General features: G+C 41.4%; 1 protein-coding gene across 3 annotated transcripts in view; it reads right to left on the bottom strand.

Moving 5' to 3' along the window:
• Positions 1-20,571, bottom strand: part of MDGA2 (MAM domain containing glycosylphosphatidylinositol anchor 2) — a 414,191-nt gene that overhangs the window by 171,835 nt on the left and 221,785 nt on the right. For all 3 annotated transcript variants that reach the window (XM_069949265.1, XM_069949264.1, XM_069949266.1), the window contains exon 3: positions 11,833-12,007. In XM_069949265.1, the coding sequence (XP_069805366.1) occupies positions 11,833-12,007 (175 nt within the window). The remainder of the gene's footprint in view (positions 1-11,832; positions 12,008-20,571) is intronic.

A 20,571-nucleotide genomic window follows, 5' to 3' on the forward strand; every position in this document is an offset into this window, starting at 1 on the left:
TAATGTTACATTTCCTACTGTGTGTGACATTGTATGTTCTGTTTCCTATTTTATTATTCTATATCATACTATGATTACTGGTTTTGGATATTAATTAGAAATGACTAAACCTCGAGCACGCTCGGATTCGTCCGAAACTGAGCATACGGCATTTGATTACTGGTGGTTAATGGTTGTGGCTGAAGGCTATTGGTGGCCATAGGTTGTATCAAGTACTCCTTAGGGCTACGTCCAAATTTTTCAGCCACCGGTAATTGAATGCGGCATATTTGGGTTCAGACAAACCCAAACAAGCTCAAGGTTTGATTAATAATAATAATTATAATACCCTTGATGTCTACGGTTTTGATTGATGAGTAACTTAGAAAATACAGGTCTGATCCAGGTGCCAATAGATTCTCTGATTGGGTGCTGTGTTGAACTGACCTATAGAGTCTATAGTCTTTGGCTGGTGGTGACCAACTCATACAGTACTTCTGAATTCTCAGGTAGCTTTGCAAATAGTAGACTGGCCTGAGAGAGTTTTCTTCGATGGGCCCAGAATCTCGCAATAATTGTCTCCAATGGGCTAGCTTTAGTTATTACTACTGTCCTTTCAAACTGTTCAGGTTCAACAAAGTTCACTATGCCTGCCATGAAGAATCAAATGCCAAGCGTTTGGGTTCAGAGAACGTTGCCGAACCGAACAGTTTGACAGGTCCACTCAACACCAGTCATTACCATTGGAAGATAACTTAGAACCAATCACTTCAACAAGGGTCTCCAATTTTATTGGCACATGGAGGTTGGCCCTCCCCAAAATATTTCTTCCTGTGGGGTCAAGGAGCCCTAGTGGGTCCCATTGGGGATCTTCCATTAAAGCCTGCAACGCATAATCTGCTTACTATGCCAACTTATCACACAGCTATTCTGATTATTTGCATTGCTGTGTGTACAATATGTTTCGTGTAATTTGGATGAGGAATATGTTTAACTATAGCGCTGTGTTTATTTATTTTGCCTGTACGCCAATAAGCGGATTTGCAGTCACTGATTAATTTTGATTAGGCGCGATAGGGGGTTCTCAACCCAGGCACGTATCAATTTACAGATGATCAAGCCCTCGCATTTTGTTCCTTTTCGTGATTAAAAAGCTTTTGCCTCCGAATACCTTAATTAAATGTGCTTGTGGTCAATATTTCCTTGACAGCTATTCAAGAAGTCTTTATTTGGCTATAATTGCTTTGTAGATAAAGCTATGATGAACCAATTACACAGCCAGGGAACACCCTTCTATCGAAGGAACATTGCTTTATTATACAGTTTAGAGTATATCCACATAAGTTTATTAGATGATCAAGACCTCCTACACACCATGTACAGAGAAATCCCCCCAGAATAAAAGCTCTATCCACCTTTCAGCCATTCGTGAGTCATCCTGGACTCCCACGTAAGAGCTATTAGAATGCTCAGTGTAGCCGTCATCCTTCATTCGACTAGCCCTAAATTATACGCCCCACCACCAAACTCCCTCTCTGCGTTTTAGTATAGTCCTTTTTAGTTTTAGTCCTCATTCCGTTAATTCCCTTCCATTTCATGACTAGCAGCCCTGAGGTCTTATGACTTGAATTAATATTATCATACAATCTCTAATGGCCAAGACTTGCCGCTATAATTGAGCCGCACTGCAGCCATATGAATGCGATCTAAAGTTGTAATATGGTTAATAGAGATAAGCACAGATTAAAGGGGTATTCTGGGAAAAGTAGGAAATCGCTTGGGGTCTAACCCCTGAACCTCCCAGGGATCTCCATATTGGACCCCAACGGCTCTGCTATGAATAGAGCCCCAGGTCGGCATGTGACCCGCAGCTCTATTCTTACCTATGGACCGTCGGAAAGAGCTGCGAACATCGCTCTCCAAGCATACTCGGCTCTTTCTAATGCTCCAAAGGAATGAACAGAGCTGTGGGTCACGTGCCGACCCGAGTCTCTATTCATAACAGAGCTGGCGGGGTCCGATACAGAGATCTTCAAGAAGTTCATGGCGATCTCCTATTTTCCCCCCTATCCTAAGTTATTTTTTTCCCGGAATACTCCGCATGCTCAAGTCCATTTGTTAAGTATTTAAATACCAGTGGCTAAAGAAGTGGGATGCAGCCCTATGGAGCTTGGGAAAACATGGATACAGTTGCATGCAACTTCTTCAGCGACTGGTATTCAAATGCCGAAGATCAGACTCAAGCATGTTCGAGCTGCTCTCATCTCTACCGGGTCTGTAGCAAAAATAAAAATTAAGCACCAAATACCATCCCTGGAAAAATGAGAACCAGATACTAATTTATGCTGCAGTGAAGTGCCAAAGAGGCGTGTCCCAAACATATTAGAACTCTTATCTGCTGGGGACACACCTCTTAGGCACTTCACTGCAACAAAGAACAGCATTTGTTCAGTGTGTTAAAGGGTACCAATCACTTGGTGAGCGCAGCAGGATCCTCCAAAAAATTCTAGCAGGTAGACGGAACTCCTGGAAGTGCCAAAGACTGCATTGTAACACGCTTACAATGCAGTGTACAACACTTCCGGCTCTTCTTGGAGTTCCATACCGTGGCTCAAGTTAGAAGAGTTAATATGTATATTCTTTACCCAAGAACTAAGTAACATTGTCAGCACTTTGGTTCTTAAATTCCTAGTGACAGGGTTACTTTAAATCAATCCATGGCTTCCATTACACCTAAATACTGTGCAAACAGTAAAAGCCTCTTAAAAAAATGTTTGACTTGAGATGAGTGAAGCACAAGCACGCTCGGGTTAATCCAAAGTTGGATGCAGGCCTGGAAAACCTTAGGGCCTTAGGGATGCATCCAACTTCCTCAGCCACCGGTAATCAAATGCCGCACCCTCGGATTCACACATTCCAGAGTTTGTCCGCAGTTGGCTCATCTCTTTCTTTGAAGAAGAAGACCTAAACATTATTAACCATTTGGCTTATACACAACATAACCATTGTGATGGTGCTTCATAATGTATGACCACATTATCCAGTGACTGACATGATGTAGTAGAAGGCTTAAGGTCTCATTAGACAGGCCGATGACAGCCTGTCTAATAAAAGAGAAACAATCTGCTATAGTTACTGGGCCCATTACACGGCTCAATAATCGTTTAGCAAGGGCTGCACAGACATCACTAATGATGTCCATGCAGCCCTTGCCCTAAACCTAATAAATTACCTCTCCGCGTTCCCCGTCTTCAGCTGTCTGCTTGCTTCTCTAAGCCACCGCCGTAGCTCAGAGTAGCTGGGACCACCTCGGCCAGTGATTGGCTGAGCGGCCTGTCAGCTTCAGCCGCAGCACTGAGAAGCAAGCAGAGGGCAGGAGAAGACCGGGAGGGTGAAGAGGTAATGTATAACAGTTTATTCAACCGTTAGACATCATCCGCACGTCTCTGTTACACGTAGGGATAAGAGGTCGGCAGCCGATGATTTTGGTGTCAGACCATTTGACACATTGAGCTGATAATGTCTCTATTACAAGGGGCGTAATCGGCCAAGTCGGCCCTTAGTGTCTTAATGGGAATGGAGTCTAATTTCATAATTACTTTACATTGCGGTTTTGGTTATTTGGAGGTCTTGTCCGAATCTTGGCCAACCCCTCTTATAATCCTCTGTATACAAAGTAGCTACAATAAGGGTCCTGCTGAAAATTTAAGTGACCCCCTAATGTGAAGATTACGGTCAGTAAGTATCTGTTATTTTTCCACGCACCGTAGGTCCTGGGCATGGTTTCATGATTTTATAGATTTTACATTCAGGCCTGGCAGAACTTCACTGTGCGGTAAATATTAATCTAGGGATGAGATTTCCTTTGGGTGACACTGCAGACAAAAGAAATGTCTCTTTATAAAAGGTTTTCATTTTCTTTTTGAAAATACAGACCTCCAGTTTTCCTTTCACATCACAGAAAAAAAAAAGCTTTCAAAATCCGAGCTTAGAATGATCCCTTATTTTGATGCAGGCATAAAAGGCTTATTAATACAATGTCTTTCCGGCAGGAAATGTATTGTTATGTGGTAGAGGGGGCGCTTGAGGAAAATACCGAGGTGGGGTCTAGGCCCATGACATGGCAGGTCTCCAATGGGATTAGGAAGAAGGAAGCTAGGAGAAGGGATTACATGTGTGAATATTACAAGTGGTTCCGTTTATATTGATCTCTTATATAAGCTCCAGTCTGAATATTTTCAAGAAAAAAAAAATGTCCAAGCTTAATCCTGATTAACTCGGAAGATAAACCTTAAAGGATTTGGATTTTAGACAATCTATTTTTTTTTTATACATACCCTCAATATAAAAGTATAGCGGCTGTCCTCCTGCTTCTGAAATCACTAATGATCGTCTCTTATCTCTGATTAAGTGTTATATTACCCAGCAGCGCCATCACAGGTCAAGTCAAGCATTACATTCTTTCTGGAGGACTAAACACATTTTCATATTTCATGGTGAGTAGAGATGAGCGAACCTCAAGAACACTAGGATTCATCCAAACCCAAGTGTACAGCATTTAATTATCAGTGGCTGAAGAAAACATGAAAAACACGGATACAGCCACAGGCCATAGGCCATAGGCTGTATCCATGTTTTCCAGGACTTCCTAGGCCTGCATCCAACATCTTCAACCACCGATAATTAAGTTCTGCATGCTCGGGTTCGGATGAGGTTCGCTCATCTCTACTTACCATGTAACAGGCAGAAGTGTTGAGTCCTCCAGAACTAAAAAGAGTAGAAAGAGAGAGTCTTCATAGTTGTGCTGGGAGTCATTGATGGGGTTCTCTAGTAATGCATTTTATAAAAGGTTTTCTAAATGCACCAACCCCTTACAGGAGAGGTTTGGCAAAAAAATTTATGAAAGTATTGTATTGCCCCCCAAAAGGTATACAAATGACCAGTATACGCTTACTACCGGAAATGCTTATAAAGTGCTTTTTCCCTGCGCTTACTACTGCATCAAGGCTTCACTTCCTGGATAAAATTGTGATTTCACTTCCTGGATAACATGGTGATGTCACTTCCTGGATACAAATGGTGATGTCACTTACTGGATAACATGGTAATGTCACTTCCTGGATAAAAATGGTGATGTCACTTCCTGGATAACATGGTGATGTCACTTCCTGGATAACATGGTGATGTCACTTCCTGGATTAAATTGTGATGTCACTTCCTGGATAAAATTATGATGTCACTTCCTGGATAACATGGTGATGTCACTTCCTGGATAACGTGGTAATGTCACTTCCTGGATAACATGGTGATGTCACTTCCTGGATAAAATTGTGATGTCACTTCCTGGATAAAATTGTGATGTCACTTCCTTGATAACATGGTGATATCACTTCCTGAATAACATGGTAATGTCACTTCCTGGATAACATGGTGATGTCACTTCCTGGATAAAATTGTGATGTCACTTCCTGGATAACATGGAGATGTCACTTCCTGGATAAAAAATGGTGATGTCACTTCCTGGATAACATGGTGATGTCACGACCCGAGTCCCAGAGCTGTGCGGGCTATGGCTGCTGGAGAGGATGATGGCAGGGGGACACTGAGCGACACAGGGCACTGGAGGGACACTGAGCATCCCTCTGACATCATCCTCTGCCACAGGTCTATTGCAACTCAGGTGTTGGCGGGGCAGGCAGCATGATTGATCATTGGATTGTTCATGTCTCCAGTTGTTGACAACGCTTGTTGGCTGCCATTACCTATTATACGGGGAGATCTGTGGCCAGAGAACAGTGATTTCTCCATAGGCCAAAACAAGCCGGTCGGTCAACTAATATGAAGTTGCTTGTTCTTCAGCCTCTTCGCCTTGTGTAATAGAACCCCTATCTATTCACACCTTTACCGGAGTACTGTGGTTTTTGAATGTCTATTTGGGTTGCTCATATTTTTGCCCCTACACACAGGTATTGATCTTCGTGCATGGGTTACTACACAGTTAAGCCTCAAACCAGGATTTTACATGGATCAATCTGCTGAGTCAGCATCTTACAGCAATCTCCGCAGCCTGATGAGGACAGAGATTTGTAAATGAACCCATACACTTTGAAATGTATATTTCCCACGTCTAAATAATTAAAGGGCTATGGATATTTGATGTGATTGTACAAAGATGTGGTGAATCCTCCATCGGTCTGGCATTTACACATCATTTGCCGTATTCGCTGACATCTGAAGAGATAATGTATGCAGCTTAAATATTAGAACATCATTCTTAGTCGCAGTCTGAGGTAAACCCGAGAAATTTGTATTAATGATATCAATAAGGCTTGGAGATGTGAAAGACCTTTGGATCTGCTATTGATCTGACCATAGACAGACCACAGATACATAATAATTTTGGCTGATAAGATACGTTATAAAAACAAGAGATTAAAAATAAAAATAAAAAAATATATATATATATAATTTTATAGATGAGATATTTTTCTACTGATCCATGAACTTGTAGTGCATTAACTATAAGCATAACTATAAGCCCAGGTGTTTAACTATTAATGGTCTAAGTTGTTAGGCAGAAGTAGTTTTATCTGCCTCCTTATCAGCTTCTCTGCAGTCTGATTACTGGGTTCCAATGGGTTTCCATGATGGCCAGGGAAGAGGTCTGCATTCAGTGTATCCCTTTAAGGACCTCCTGTTTGTATAAATTAATACCCCCCCCCAATGATCCCCCCCACCCTCCAGAAAGAAAAACAAACAAACAAAAAAATTAATTTCTATCTACTTGTTGGCTTACTTACTTCCCTCCCAAAAAAGTCATATTATTACAAAATAAATAAATATATGGCATAACCTATATGGCGGTGTGGAGGGGGCTGATTCATCATTTTTGTGTCTTAAAGATACGCCGAAAACCTACTCCAGTCCTCAGCTGGCGTAGGTTTACGGCCGTGCGCACCGAAGCGCACGGGATTTATGTAGACGCAGTCCGCCGCTACATAAATCCCTGTAGCGTCGGAGATATGGGGACATTTTAAAGTCCCCCATTAAGTCTATGGAAGCAGCACAGGTGCATGGAGATGATGCAGATGATGTCTCCTGGTGGTCAGGTTACCAAGTCAATAGATAGCTATCCCAACCCCCAGAAAGGAGATCACATATCCTGTGTCTACAAAGGGAGGGGGGAAGAGGGAGCTGAGTGTAGTCAGAGTGGACTGAGAGTAGAGGATTTTACATGTCCAGAGTGGATAAGAATGAGAAAAAAACAGGGAAAGGGTGCAAGAAGTTATACATATATATTAGACATAGGGTGATATTGGGAAGGGGGATTTTTAAGAATATTGTTTTTGTTACCCGGATAACCCCTTTAACCCTTTGAGAACCAGGCCCAAAATGACCCAGTGGACCGCGCAAATTTTGATCTTGAGTTTCCATTTTTCCCTCCTCCCCTTCTAAGAGCTCTAGCACTCTCAGTTTTCTATCTACAGGCCATGTAAGGGCTTGTTTGTCACAGGAATAGTTGTACTTTGTAATGGCGTCTTTCATTTTACCATAACATGTATGACGGAACCCCAAATATATTATTTATGAAGATATAAATAGGTGAAATCGTAAAAAAGAAAGCAATATGGTAACGTTTGGGGGGTTCCTGTGTCTACGTAATGCACTATATGGTAACAGCGACATGATACTATTATTCTATAGGTCAGCCCGAACACAACCATATGCAGGTTACACAGATTCTCTAATGTTATATATATTTTTTTTAATAAAATCCTTTTTTTTGGCAATTAATTATTAATAAAATGGGCCTATTGTGACTCTTATAACGGTTTTATTTTTTCTCCTACGGGGCTGTATGGGGTGTCATTTTTTCCGCCATGATCTCTAGTTTTTATTAATACCATATTTGTGAAGATCGGACGTTTTGATCACTTTTTATTATTATTTTTTTTATATATAATGTAACATTAAATCGGTAATCTGCGCACTTTTTTTTCGTGTACGCCGTTCGCAATGACGCTTGTGATATTTTGATAGATCGGACAATTACGCACGCTATGGTATATTATATGTTTATTTATTTATTTTTATATGTTTTACTTATATAATGGGATGGGGGGTGATTTAAGCTTTTATTGGGGATGGGGATTTGGGGTAGTGTAATAGTGTTTTTAACTTTTTTTTTTACACATTTGAAGTCCCTGTGGGGGACTTGTACATTGATTACTTTTATTTTACACACTGATCACTGCTATGCCATAGGCATAGCATTGATCAGTGTTATCGGCGCTCTGCTCATTGAGCCTGCCTGTGCAGCCTCAGTGCAGCAGATCGCCGATCGGACCACACGGAGGCAGGTGAGAGACCTCTAGCGGTCCGTTTCAACGATCGGGTCCCGATCGGTAAGTTTTTTTTTTTTTTTTTTATATAGAGCATGTCTGTTGGCATCTTACCACACAAGACATCCACACTCTTGGATTCTTTTTCCAAATAGCACAAACCAATGAGTTAAAATGGCCAAATGTGTCTGCAAGAACCGAGCTTTTATCCTAATGGCAGAAACTGCTTGGGTCAGACTGTAGTGATGCTTAATATGATAATTTATTTTCTTCCACCTAAAATGAATGTGTTCAAGCATTGAAAAGAGACTTGATTGCTTCATTCAGCCCGAGTTCCAAAATACTTCTGAAATTATGTATATTTATCTTTCAAATCAGACTGCGCTCTAAATATAGCAGCCTCCCATGCTTTCCCGCGGCCTTCGCTATGGAAATAGAATAAAAATACAAATCTTCCCGCTCATTATTCTTTTTTTCTCGCTTTCAATTTTATTATTTTTTTAAATAGCAAGATGTCGTCTGGAATTGTTTACGCAATGTCAGTGTATCGGGGAGGCTGCGGTTGGTGTCTGATAGTCGCGCTTACATGATGGTTACATTGTTTTAATAAAACCCTTCGATGGGATTGTGGATGAAACGGGATCCGTCGAGATGAATGCAAATTATTGTTTTAGGGAAAATGATTGCGCCAACGTTTCAATTACCGCACCTTGAAATTACACGGGAGAATTCAGTCATTTAAAATAAAATTAAATGTGTACATTTATGACGGGCAATTAGCTTTACATTTTTACATTAAGTTTACATCTACCGGCAATTTTATCCTAAATAGGCAGATTTAAAGAGATAGAGATTGAAATGCGAAATACGAGACGGGATGGAAGCTGTAGGGGAGAGGGGTCTGGGGGCCATCACTAGCACTGTATGCAATTACCCTATTCTGGGCAAAAAGGCTTACTGGCACCCTCCTGGCACAAGGTGCCATTCCAACTCCTCATGGCTCCTACTGGTTTGGAGGTTTTGAGTAAAATAGGCAATACAATGCGTATCTAATGCAGAGAGCCCCCTGATGCCACTATGGCTTTTACAGTGGTAGTTATGCCCCTGCCTCTGGCCTTTCTACTGTTTCCTACACTATATTTGCAGTCCCTGGTGTGCCCTGTAGAGGTCGCAGCCATGTACTAGCTGTAACTATAAAGAGATAGGGTCCTATTCCACGGGCCGATGGGGGTCTGATCAATAATGTAAACGTGCTCCGATCTGCTAGATCGGCGCTCGTTTACTGGGTCTATTCCACAGCCCGAAAATCGTTTAGCCAGGGCTGCAGGGACATTGTTACCGATGTCATACTTCTCCTCCTTCTTCCTGCCGGTCCCACGAGCAGCAGCAGCTTCGGTGCGGCCTGTCTTAGCTGACAGACCGCTCAGCCAATCACTAGCCGCGGCGGCCCTGGCCAATGATTGGCTGAGCGGTCTGTCAGCCAAGACAGGCCGCACTGAAGCTGCTGGGAGGAAGAAGGAGCGCAGGAGAAGCCCTGCAACATGCTTAGGTAAAGCATGGTGCTTGAGAAATCATCGGTCGCCCGCTGCACATCACTATTCCACACAGCGCTGCGTGGTCAATGCCCAATGATTTTAGGTTTGATCCTAAATAAACAATCAGCCGATGACACGATCATCGGCTGATCATTATCTCTATTCCACAGAGCGATAATCGTCCAAATTTGGCCGATTCGGCCTGTTTTTGCTTTGTGGAATAGGACCCTTAGTGCTTAACCCATGTGGACCTCACTGACCCACCTGTACATGACTCGGACTGTCCACACTAAGGGTATAAACACACACACCGTATACGCCATGGCTGCTAACCTGTTTCACCTGCCTCACCTCTGTCTGTATCACCGGTGCCTGGAACCAGATCCAGTCATTACCTACATCACAACCAAGCAACATGGTATCCTCTAGAAGAAGAAGTCCAGTGAAGTACTAGTACTAGTATACTAGTAAAGCACCACCTGGTGTTCAGAATATATAGTGTCCGACCACCTACTGATGGTGGTCACACATGCTCAGTGTCTCACCTCACAGCCAGGTCTTTGCATGGTGATCACCTGATTGCTGCAAACCATCCAGTAAAAAGAGAAGGAGTAGAGCCACTAAAGTAACATGACAGTACATCTATAGGGGGTTTAGAGGATGGTAAAGATGGAGTCAGCTGCCAGCGGAGGAAGGGGACTGATTCAACCTGCATGCCACACCAAGCAGCAGACAGGGAATCCAAAGGTGATGAAAACAGAATTTTAACGCTATGAACACTGAAAATCCCTTTAAAACCACTTACTGCTCATAAAAAAAATAAATAATAAAAATAATAATAATAATTAGAGATAAGAGAATTTACAGTAAAAAGAAAGTTAGAGTCACTGTCGTATTTTTTTTCCCCCACAAATCAATAGTCCAGGTGATTTTAAGAAACTTTGTAATTGGATTTATTAGGCAAATATGTCATTATCTGCATTCAAAAAAACTTTTCCCAGGTCCCCCCCCCCTCCTCTTTTCCATTCACTGCAAAATATCAGAAAATTGTGACTTGTTGCATCAGACACAACCCTGTCTGTTCTATAGAGAGGGGATGGGGTAGGAGAGAGGAGGGAGTTAGTCTGCAGCAGAGAGCAGAGAACAAAGGATTACACAACACGGAGGTGGGTGACAGCGGTATTAAGAGGTCAGAGAGGTCAGTGCTGACTGTCAGAGGAGATAGCCTGGTGATTAACTGTAGATTAACTCTTTGTTGTCCTGTTTTGGTGCCTCATCTCTCTCCACACCTCCCCTCTCCATTAGCAATCCATGAAGACAGGAAGAAGAGCTTAAAACTGTTTTTTCATCATAAAAATGCATTTTTTTCGGCTAATAAAACCAATTACAAAGTTTCTCAAAACCGCCTGTGCTATTGATTTCTGACAGTGACAGTGACACTTCAAGCTCTTTGTTTCTCGGTAATCTGCTCATCCGCTGGCCGCCTTATAACTCACTGCTGCTCTGTGACACTCTGGAAAAGCTGGATCCAGTCCTGGGAAACTCTGAGAAGTTATGCACACATCCATGCAGTCAGTCCAAAGAATTTCCCAATACTTCACACACACCGTACTGCAGCGGTTTTCCTGCTGCGAATCCGCAGCAGATTTGATCTAAAAAACTGAACACAGCATCAAATCTGCACCCTCAAATCTGCTGCGGATCCTATTTGTGTGAATGAACCCTAAATTTAAATTCCTGTCGGGAATTTCTTTACTACTCTCATCTATATCTATATATTTTCAGTGTATACCATTGACTTTGTAATTTATGTTCATGGCTATTTAACATTCCAGCACTAAATGACGCGTTCTCTATGATTGGGAAGGGTTGAGGAGAATAACTAGGAATGAATGCTCGACACAACTCTAAGTGACCTACTGTACAACAAACATGGAGTATACTCCCTATACAGTAGGAAAGTCCTCGGTACTCACAGTATACATCCACTCGGATGGACTTTATTGCAGGAGAGCCCAGCCCATTTTCTGCTTTGCAGTAGTATCTTCCTCCTTGATGCCTCTGGATATTTGTAATCCTCAAGGTTTCGTTGAATACACTGGAGTCTTGAAATCTATCGGATGCACTTCCTGCTGTTTTGGTCCACCTGATCTGAGCAAGCATCAAAAAATACTGTTAGTGTGGTACTAGGTGACAATAACAAAGATTTGGTGAACATTGACTTGACATTATGGTATTGGTTATTTGGAAACAGGATTGGACTAGCCCAACAGAGAATCATATGGTGTCCTGAGGTTCAGACACAATTCCGAGCCTCTACAGCCGGTATTTCACAACTACCCTCAACAGGTCATGATTCGAGGCTATCCCATACAAAGAGTGACACCAGATCTGTTGACTATAGCAATATTACCTGTGAAATGCTAAGGAAATCCCCAAATCATGAACTACTGAGGAACACTGCAGAAGAAGACAATGCCATCAGAAACTAGTTGGAGCCAGTCATTTTCTGTTGGGGAAAAAGTCTTCCAGAACTTATTCATAAAAGACCTACTAGAACAGTGTTTCTCAACTCCAGTCCTCAAGACCCACCAACAGGTCATGTTTTGCGGATATCCCATACAACAAACAGCTGTGGCAGTTACTGGTGCACTGACTATAATTATATCACCTGCGAAATCCTCAAAACATGACCTGTTGGTGGGTCTTGCGGACTGGAGTTGAGAAACACTGTACTAAAACATATGACCAATGTGGACAATAATAACATAGTTGGAGGTGGACATATAGAAGAGTTGTATACATTAATGGTGGACCTTCAAAACAGTTATTTCTGGGAGACCAAAGGTGCTTCAGTCCAACACTTTTTAAAATAGTGTTATAGAATAAAGCTCCTCATGGTAATGACGATAGTTCATGTTTCTATTGATTATAAATGAGTTCCTATGGAGTATTGACCGTAAGTGAGTTCTGCAAAAATGGTTTGCACGGACATTTTTAGTTGTTTTTTGGTCGGCTCTCAGGTGCAAAAAGGACTTGCCTGACATCGCAGGGGGAACCAGTGTTTGGACCCACCACGATCGGTTAGTTATCCCGTATGAGGGGAGAACTTCTATTTGTGAAACAGTGATCTGCATTACCAGGCTTCATCATGTGATCAGCATTACCAGGCTTCATCATGTGATCAGCATTACCGGGCTTCATCACATGATCGGCATTACCAGGCTTCATCATGTGATCTGCATTACCAGGCTTCATCATGTGATCAGCATTACCAGGCTTCATCATGTGATCAGCATTACCAGGCTTCATCATGTGATCAGCATTACCAGGCTTCATCATGTGATCAGCATTATCAGGTTTATCATAGGATGAAGCCTGGTAATTGTAATCACATGATAAAGCCTGGTAATGCTAATTACATGATAAAGATTGGTAATTCTAATGACTTGATGAAGCCTGATAATGCTAATCACATAATTAGATTTACCAGGCTTTATCATGTGATCAGCATTACCAGGCTTCATCATGTGATTAGAATTACCAGGCTTTATCATGTGATCAGCATTACCAGGCTTCATCATGTGATTAGAATTACCAGGCTTAATCATGCGATCAGCATTACCAGGCTTCATTAGATTATTTAGCACAAGAAAAACAGCAGATAAAGCCTGGTAATGCTGACTGTGAATAAAGACAAAATTACCGAGCCCACAAACCAATTAGGTTCAAATTATATAAATCAAAAAAGCAACAAAACCATGAATATGTGAACACAGCAGGTAAGAATGACTTGTAATGTTTAGGGGATCTTGAGCCATGTAGAATTTGCTTTACTGCCACCAGCACCATGTAGACGTCTCATCACATTCATTCTCAATGATAACAATAAATAATAGGCTCGTGCTCGCTTCTACTCTAATATTGAAACCCTTCCCCATACTTTACATTTCAATGGCTTTCTAAAGATAAAATGTCATTCACCAATGAACTTTGCAACGCCCGAGGCCTAACAATGTTGATCTAGCATGATCAAGCCGCGGATCATTGGCCGCTCGCTGTTCTACAAGAGAAATAGAGCAAAGTACACAATAAAGTATTAAGTGGGAATATTCCAATCACATCGGCATAAAGTAGCACTTTCTATAGAATACATTTGCTTCTACAACATGTAATGAATAAGAAGAAAGGAAATGGAGCAATTTGCAGAATACTAATAATAATTCAGGAAAAAGGGCTGACTTATGGGGAGAGGATGGGAAGCCGGCTGGGTTTCTAGTATTGCTCATTTATCACATGCTCGTAGTTCAGATATCACCTAATTCTGGCTTATTTTAGAAAGTCACTTGATCAAAATAGAAAATAATAAAAAAAATAAATTATAAAAAATTCTACGTGTGATGAATTTATAGCATCCAATAACAAAATATCAAGTGATTTACCGTGTATCAGAGCGTGATTAATATACCCACTTGTACTAGACAAGCTTTCTACCGGTTCCCTATTGTACCCACCGAGATGACAAATAATAGCATCCAGCACAGCCCGGCAAATTGTGGATTTACATCTCGGGCTCGACGGAATAGTTTCATTTCTGTGAATGAAAATCACAAATTCCGTAGCAAAGAAATTGCCTTCCCGTATGAATAAGAAGAAAAATAAGATGGATTATTTTCTCCGAGAACAATCAATTTAAAAAGGACACTTGAGCCGGTGAGAGCGGCCGATCGGAGCAAGTGTCGGCGGCGAAGGTGAGCTCACATGTAGGTGTCACATATTATTACACATGTAAGCTCTTGACTCTAGCAGAATGGAAAAGATTGATAATGCCGCCTGTCATAGCTGCTTTCCGGAGTCCATATTCCCGGCGTCTACTAGACTTCATGGCTGAGACTAAGCTAATGGCATTCACGGCTCACCATGTCTAGTCGGTGCCTAATGGGGGCTCTAGGCCCTTGGCTCTATAGGTTGCACCAGAGTGGGTCTAACCTGGGTTTGTACTGTTGGGTTGACATTGGCCAGCCTTTCGTGAGACTCCAAACATGACTCACTATGTAAGGGCATCATTTACATATTTAAAGGCGTTGTCTTATTAATCTAAAAATGGTCTAAATGTACAAGTATTTCCGAAAATGTACTGTGTAAGAGATTGAAATTTACATTCCCCATGTCACTGTTTTGTTTTGATAATCTGTTGCCTTTGGTTATGACTAGGGATGGTCCGAAACTGCCGAGGTTCGGGTTCGTATGAACCCGAACACTCGGCATCAGATTCCCACTGTCTGCCCGCTCCGTGCAGCTGGTGGATACAGCGGGAGGACCGCCTGGAAAACTGGAATACAGCCTATGGAGAGGGCAGACAGCGGGAATCATTGCCGAGCGTTCGGTTCGGACCATCCCTAGTTATGACCCATTAAGGCGGACCAGGCATGATCAGTTTAATTGCAATCTCCAGGAAGTACTGCAGTTTGCCTCCACTGAGCTTGCAAGCAAGAGGCATTGTGGGGAAGTATGTTCACTGTTGCATTTCGACAGGAGGGTCACAGTTCAGAGAGGAAACCAGGAAGTGATCAGATCCATGGGGGAGAAGAACAGTACAGGGATGTAAGCTATGTCATTTAAAAAAAATAAAAAAAAATAGTATATTTGTATTGATCTTCATGTATGTAAGTGGTATCTCTGTTTTATCAACTTTGATCTATCTATCTATCTATCTATCTATCTATCTATCTATCTATCTATCTATCATTAAAGTTAAAAAAAAATTGTTTACAAAGTTTAAACAACAATCATATTTAAATTATTAAACTATCACTATGACAAACTATCACTTGTGTGCACTGTAAAGCAACAAACTTACTAACTTAAAAACCAAACAATCAATGTGAGAACTGCCGTTTGTTCCTTCCATGTCCGCGCCCAAAAATAAATAAATAAATGAATAAAAAGTTGCATGTACCCCAACATTTTTAAAAAGAAAAGACAATGTTTTTCACATGGCTCACTGCCCTGGTAGCTCATTCATAGAGAAGGTGTACGAAGTAGACACCGCATAAACGCTTGATTTTACTGCATAAGTTAAAGTTTAAAAATCATTGCATATTTTAGTATCATATAAAGAATAAAACTCAGGGCAAAAAAAAAAAAATAAAGTAATTTTTATATGGGTGTCAAAATATGGTTGGTGACGCAAAGCAAATTAAAACTGTTCCTTTGCTTCAAGTTGTAAAGTCGTTTAGTTTACATCCCCCACCAAAAAAGTTTTTCAAAAACACTACATAAAATACATATAAATACACAAAATTATTACACAAAATATTACATTATACAGTTACATTAAAAAAATACAACTTGTCCAACCAAAAACAAGCCCTATTTGCTTATGTGAATTAAAGGTTAAGTATGAAAATTGACTGTGTCAGATAGGAAACATCTGGGATAAAACATTTTCATCATCTGACCTGTGACTGGTATTGAGGATTGCATATAGTTACCCGGGTCATGCTCTAGTCCTTCTGGAATAAGCGTCTCGAGTTGAACATTTAGCAAATGTGATATTGGTTACTGTCAATTACGTGTATGGCTCTTAAATGAGTGATTATTATTTCACGGCTCTCCAGCCTGCCATCCTGCTGGCTTACTTGCCTAATTGTGTTCTGCATAGCTTCACTTGCTTGGCCAGCTTGTCACTCCGCACCTCAATTCATTTTTGTAAGTTGGATCCGCTGCCAATTTTTATGAACATTTTACTGTCTTTCTTCTTTGGTCTTTTTTTTAATTCCGATGAATTGAATCTAGAAGCCACTTATGAGAATTTGGAACAGAATCCTATTTAGAGAGAATGTAATAATTGTTTGAGAGCTGCAAGAGCTGAAGTTCAGGAAGATGATCCAAAAACCTAGAGTTTTAAAGGGCAATTTTCATATATAAGTGAGGTCATTTACTACATGACACCACCATTGTATCCACCAAAGTATCACCTGGAGACCAGACCCATAGAACTCTCTATGGTACATACACCTTTACCATTCAAGATTTACTGGTCCACCTCTGGGAATGTCTTGAAAACTAAAAATGATGACCACTTCCAGTTCCATTTGAGGTTGAGGTTACCACTTCCTATTCTTCCCAAAGATGTGATAGGGAGTTTTTAGCTACATGGGAGACCAGTTGACTGAGTTTAGAGACGGATGTAGATGGATGTCCCCTATCTTCCAGCAGGCACATTTCAGTGCGATGGACTTGGCATTGAGGTGAAAATCTCTATTCAAGTCAACATATTTTGTGGGTCAATTAAAGGGGTTGTTCAGTTTAAAAAAAACATAGATACGATTTGGGAATTTTCAGCTAAGGCGGGGGTTCTCTGTTTAGGATTATTTTCTCTTGGCCAGAAAAGAACAGTAGCAAAGAGTGTCTTTCTCACTGGAGGACCTACCGGTCCAGATATGAATGGACATTGCGTAGTGCTTATTTTGCATCTGTGGTGGCACTGCAGGGAAGCTTAACACTTACTTCTAGGTTTCCTCACAGATTACAGATGTTTGCTGGGGCCACAGCAGGAAGACACTTCTGATTTTTGTCAAGAGACAATGTTTATTGTTATAGAGACACATGCCTCTTCCTGCAGTATCCAAGCTGCCCATGCCGACAACTGAAATCCATGCCAGCTCAAGAAATATGCTGTGAAAAATATGGTGCTAGAGAAGGCCAAGCCCTCTCCACTAGAGATGAGCGAATTTCCCGAAGTTCGGGTTCGTATGAACCTGAACTATCGGCTTCTGATTCCCACTGTCTGCAGCCTCCGTGAACAGGGTGGATACAGCCTTACCAACCGCCTGAAAAACTGGGATACAGACATTGGCATAGGCTGTATCCCAGTTTTTCAGGCGTTCCTTAGGCTGTATCAACCCTGTTCACGGAGGCTGTAGACAGTGGGAATCAGAAGCCGATAGTTCAGGTTCATACGAACCCGAACTTCGGCAAATTCGCTCATCTCTACTCTCCACCTTCCGAAGCCCACTCCTCTAAGCGTGAGCGATCTAGACAGCAAAAAGTTCCAAAGGTTTTGCCCAAAAAAGATTTAGCACGAAAACTTTTCAAATTTTTGCCATATGTATAATTCCCCCCATCTCCCCCTCCCCCAAATACACGCACACACACATGCGCAATGTCCAATTTTTCTATCCCTTATTTGCTAAAAAAGGAGATCTTCTCATGAGGTCTTGTTATGTGATAAAACAATCAGGACTGGGGCCTCTCCCACCAAGGACACCATAAAAGTTGCACAGTTGGCTTCTGTGGCAATTATATCCTTAATAAGGAGAACAGACTCACTGGTAAAATCACAATAGATGTTCCTTTGCTTGTTATCCTACCACACGGTCACAAAACGTTACAAAATGAATAATAAATAACTTTAAAGCAACAAAAAGAGAATTACGCCTGTCAGAAACATTTGTTTCCTTGATTATACTGCTCCTAATACAACAATGAAGGCGTTCTCACATCGAGAAGACTCTACTCGTCCATGAACCCAAGTCGTAAAATAATTACATACTACTACAAACAATGATTTTCTTATTCTAAATGATTGTAATTTAAAAAAAAAAAAAATTACAAGAAACCAAAGAAACTATCCTTTTGGTTCCAGATGGAAAATTTGATGACTACTATGGAGCCGAGTTACACAGTTTTGGCTTTGAGTCCTATGCCCTACAATGCTTATAGGGTTCCTAACCTCAGCAGACAAAAAATTACTTACCCCTTCAGAAATCATGAAAATCATGAAAGATCATGAGAATTCACTCACTAACAGTTTGGGGAGGACCTACATTTACTGAGGCTGTGAAACACCAACAAATCCAACAATCAACTCACCGTATGGGCATTGGCCCGGCCAAACACCATTGCTCCATTTTACCATTCTGTCCTATCCTTACATTTACCTTACATTTCGCTACTGCCTTATGATCCCGTAGAGACAGTGTGCGCCCAGTTGAGCACGTGACTCTGCCCCTATGAACAAGCTGAATGATTTATTTGTGCTCGAGCACAAGGTGAAAAAATTTTTGTCCGGTAGGCTTGTCATTCTAAATCTTCACCCGATTGGCGTGCAGTTGCTTCTGCCATCAGGAGATTGGGCAACTGTGGATATGATCATGCCGGGTGAGTTCTGAGTCTGAATCCTTTAGTAGACTTTGTAAATGGAGATCACCAGGTGTGGTCGTATTGATAGTTATTCAATCTTCTGGTGGCAGGTGCCGGCTGCATGCGAAAGATTCGGAATGATAGGTACCCTTTAAAGCCATGAATCTTTACACTCTACAAATGTGACACTAGTCCCAAAAACTTTATGCCCAAAACAAAGCAAAACAAATCTGGTTAGCTCCTCTCTAATCACCACTCGTGTAAAATGGGCAGCAATTCATACAGTTACTCTGACACCAGGTCTGACTAATGTACACTGAGCAGTGATGCATATAGTATACTCTCATACAGTACTACACACAGGGGTCTGCATCACAAGTTGGTGCACAGTGCATCTGTATATTCAACACTAATAATAAATAGTATGCAGAAAACTCCTCGGCTCCCTCTAGTGGTGAATGCATCCAGCGAGAATTGCATCATTTATCTTTTCGGCTTTGTAGGTTGTTTGGAGCTCTGTAGCAGGGAAAGCTTTATCCTTTATAAAGATATATTATGAGATTATCAGCATAGGGCTTAGGACCTTAAAATGAGATGATAAAAGGTTGTTTTTTTTGCATGATGAAAAATAGACATACCTTCGAATTTGTATGCAGTGAAAAATAGATGAAGGGAGATCTGTGTTCTTTCCTGCAGATAATGCTGGGCACTAATTTAGGCACGAGTCAAGTCGAGTTCTGTCAGTTGCTCAGTGAACATTGGGAGAATGTTTCAGTGAGCTGAATAATGTCACACTAAATCAGTCTCAATTTTCATAACAAGAACTTAGTTAATAATGAAACAGCTGCCTCATTCTGGGCAAACCCCCGAAAACTCAATTTATCTGAAAGCATTAGGAGTTAATAGGGATTATACACTTTAACTCCATTATGAAGGTATTCAGATATTGTTAATTCATATATTGTATATTGCACGGAGCCAGCTGTGAATGTGCTCAACAGTGTTATAGCAACGTCCATCAGCCATAGCATTGGAACCATCTGCCGAATTTATGGTGCATCCCATGAGGCATGGACTCTTTAAGACATCTGCAGGTGACCAATGGTATCTGGCACCAAGACAACAGCAGCTGATCCTGTAAGGTGGGAGGTGTATCCTCCATGGATTGGGCTTGGTCTCTCCAGCACATCCCATAGATGATCAATCAGATTGAGATCTAAAGGATTCTGGAGGACAAGCCACCACCTTGATCTCTTTGTCATGTTCTTCACATGTGCTGTGTGGCCAGGGCATTATCCTGCTGATAGAGGCCATTGTAATTATTAAGTTCCGCAGCTGTGAAGGAGGGGGGGGGGGCTGGTCTGAACCTGAGTTAGGTAGGTGGTCTGTGTCACAGTAACATCCACAAGATGCCAGGACTTAAAGTTTCCAGCAGAACATTGCTCATCACATTTACCCCACCAGCTTGCCTTCTTCTCATAATGCATCCTGGTGACACACATGCATCTGGCCATCTACATGATGTTATAAAAAAAATAACGGACTGCCTTCCATTGCTCCATGGTCTA

This window comes from Dendropsophus ebraccatus, chromosome 13 (genome assembly GCF_027789765.1).
Source record: "Dendropsophus ebraccatus isolate aDenEbr1 chromosome 13, aDenEbr1.pat, whole genome shotgun sequence".
Lineage (NCBI taxonomy): Eukaryota > Metazoa > Chordata > Amphibia > Anura > Hylidae > Dendropsophus > Dendropsophus ebraccatus.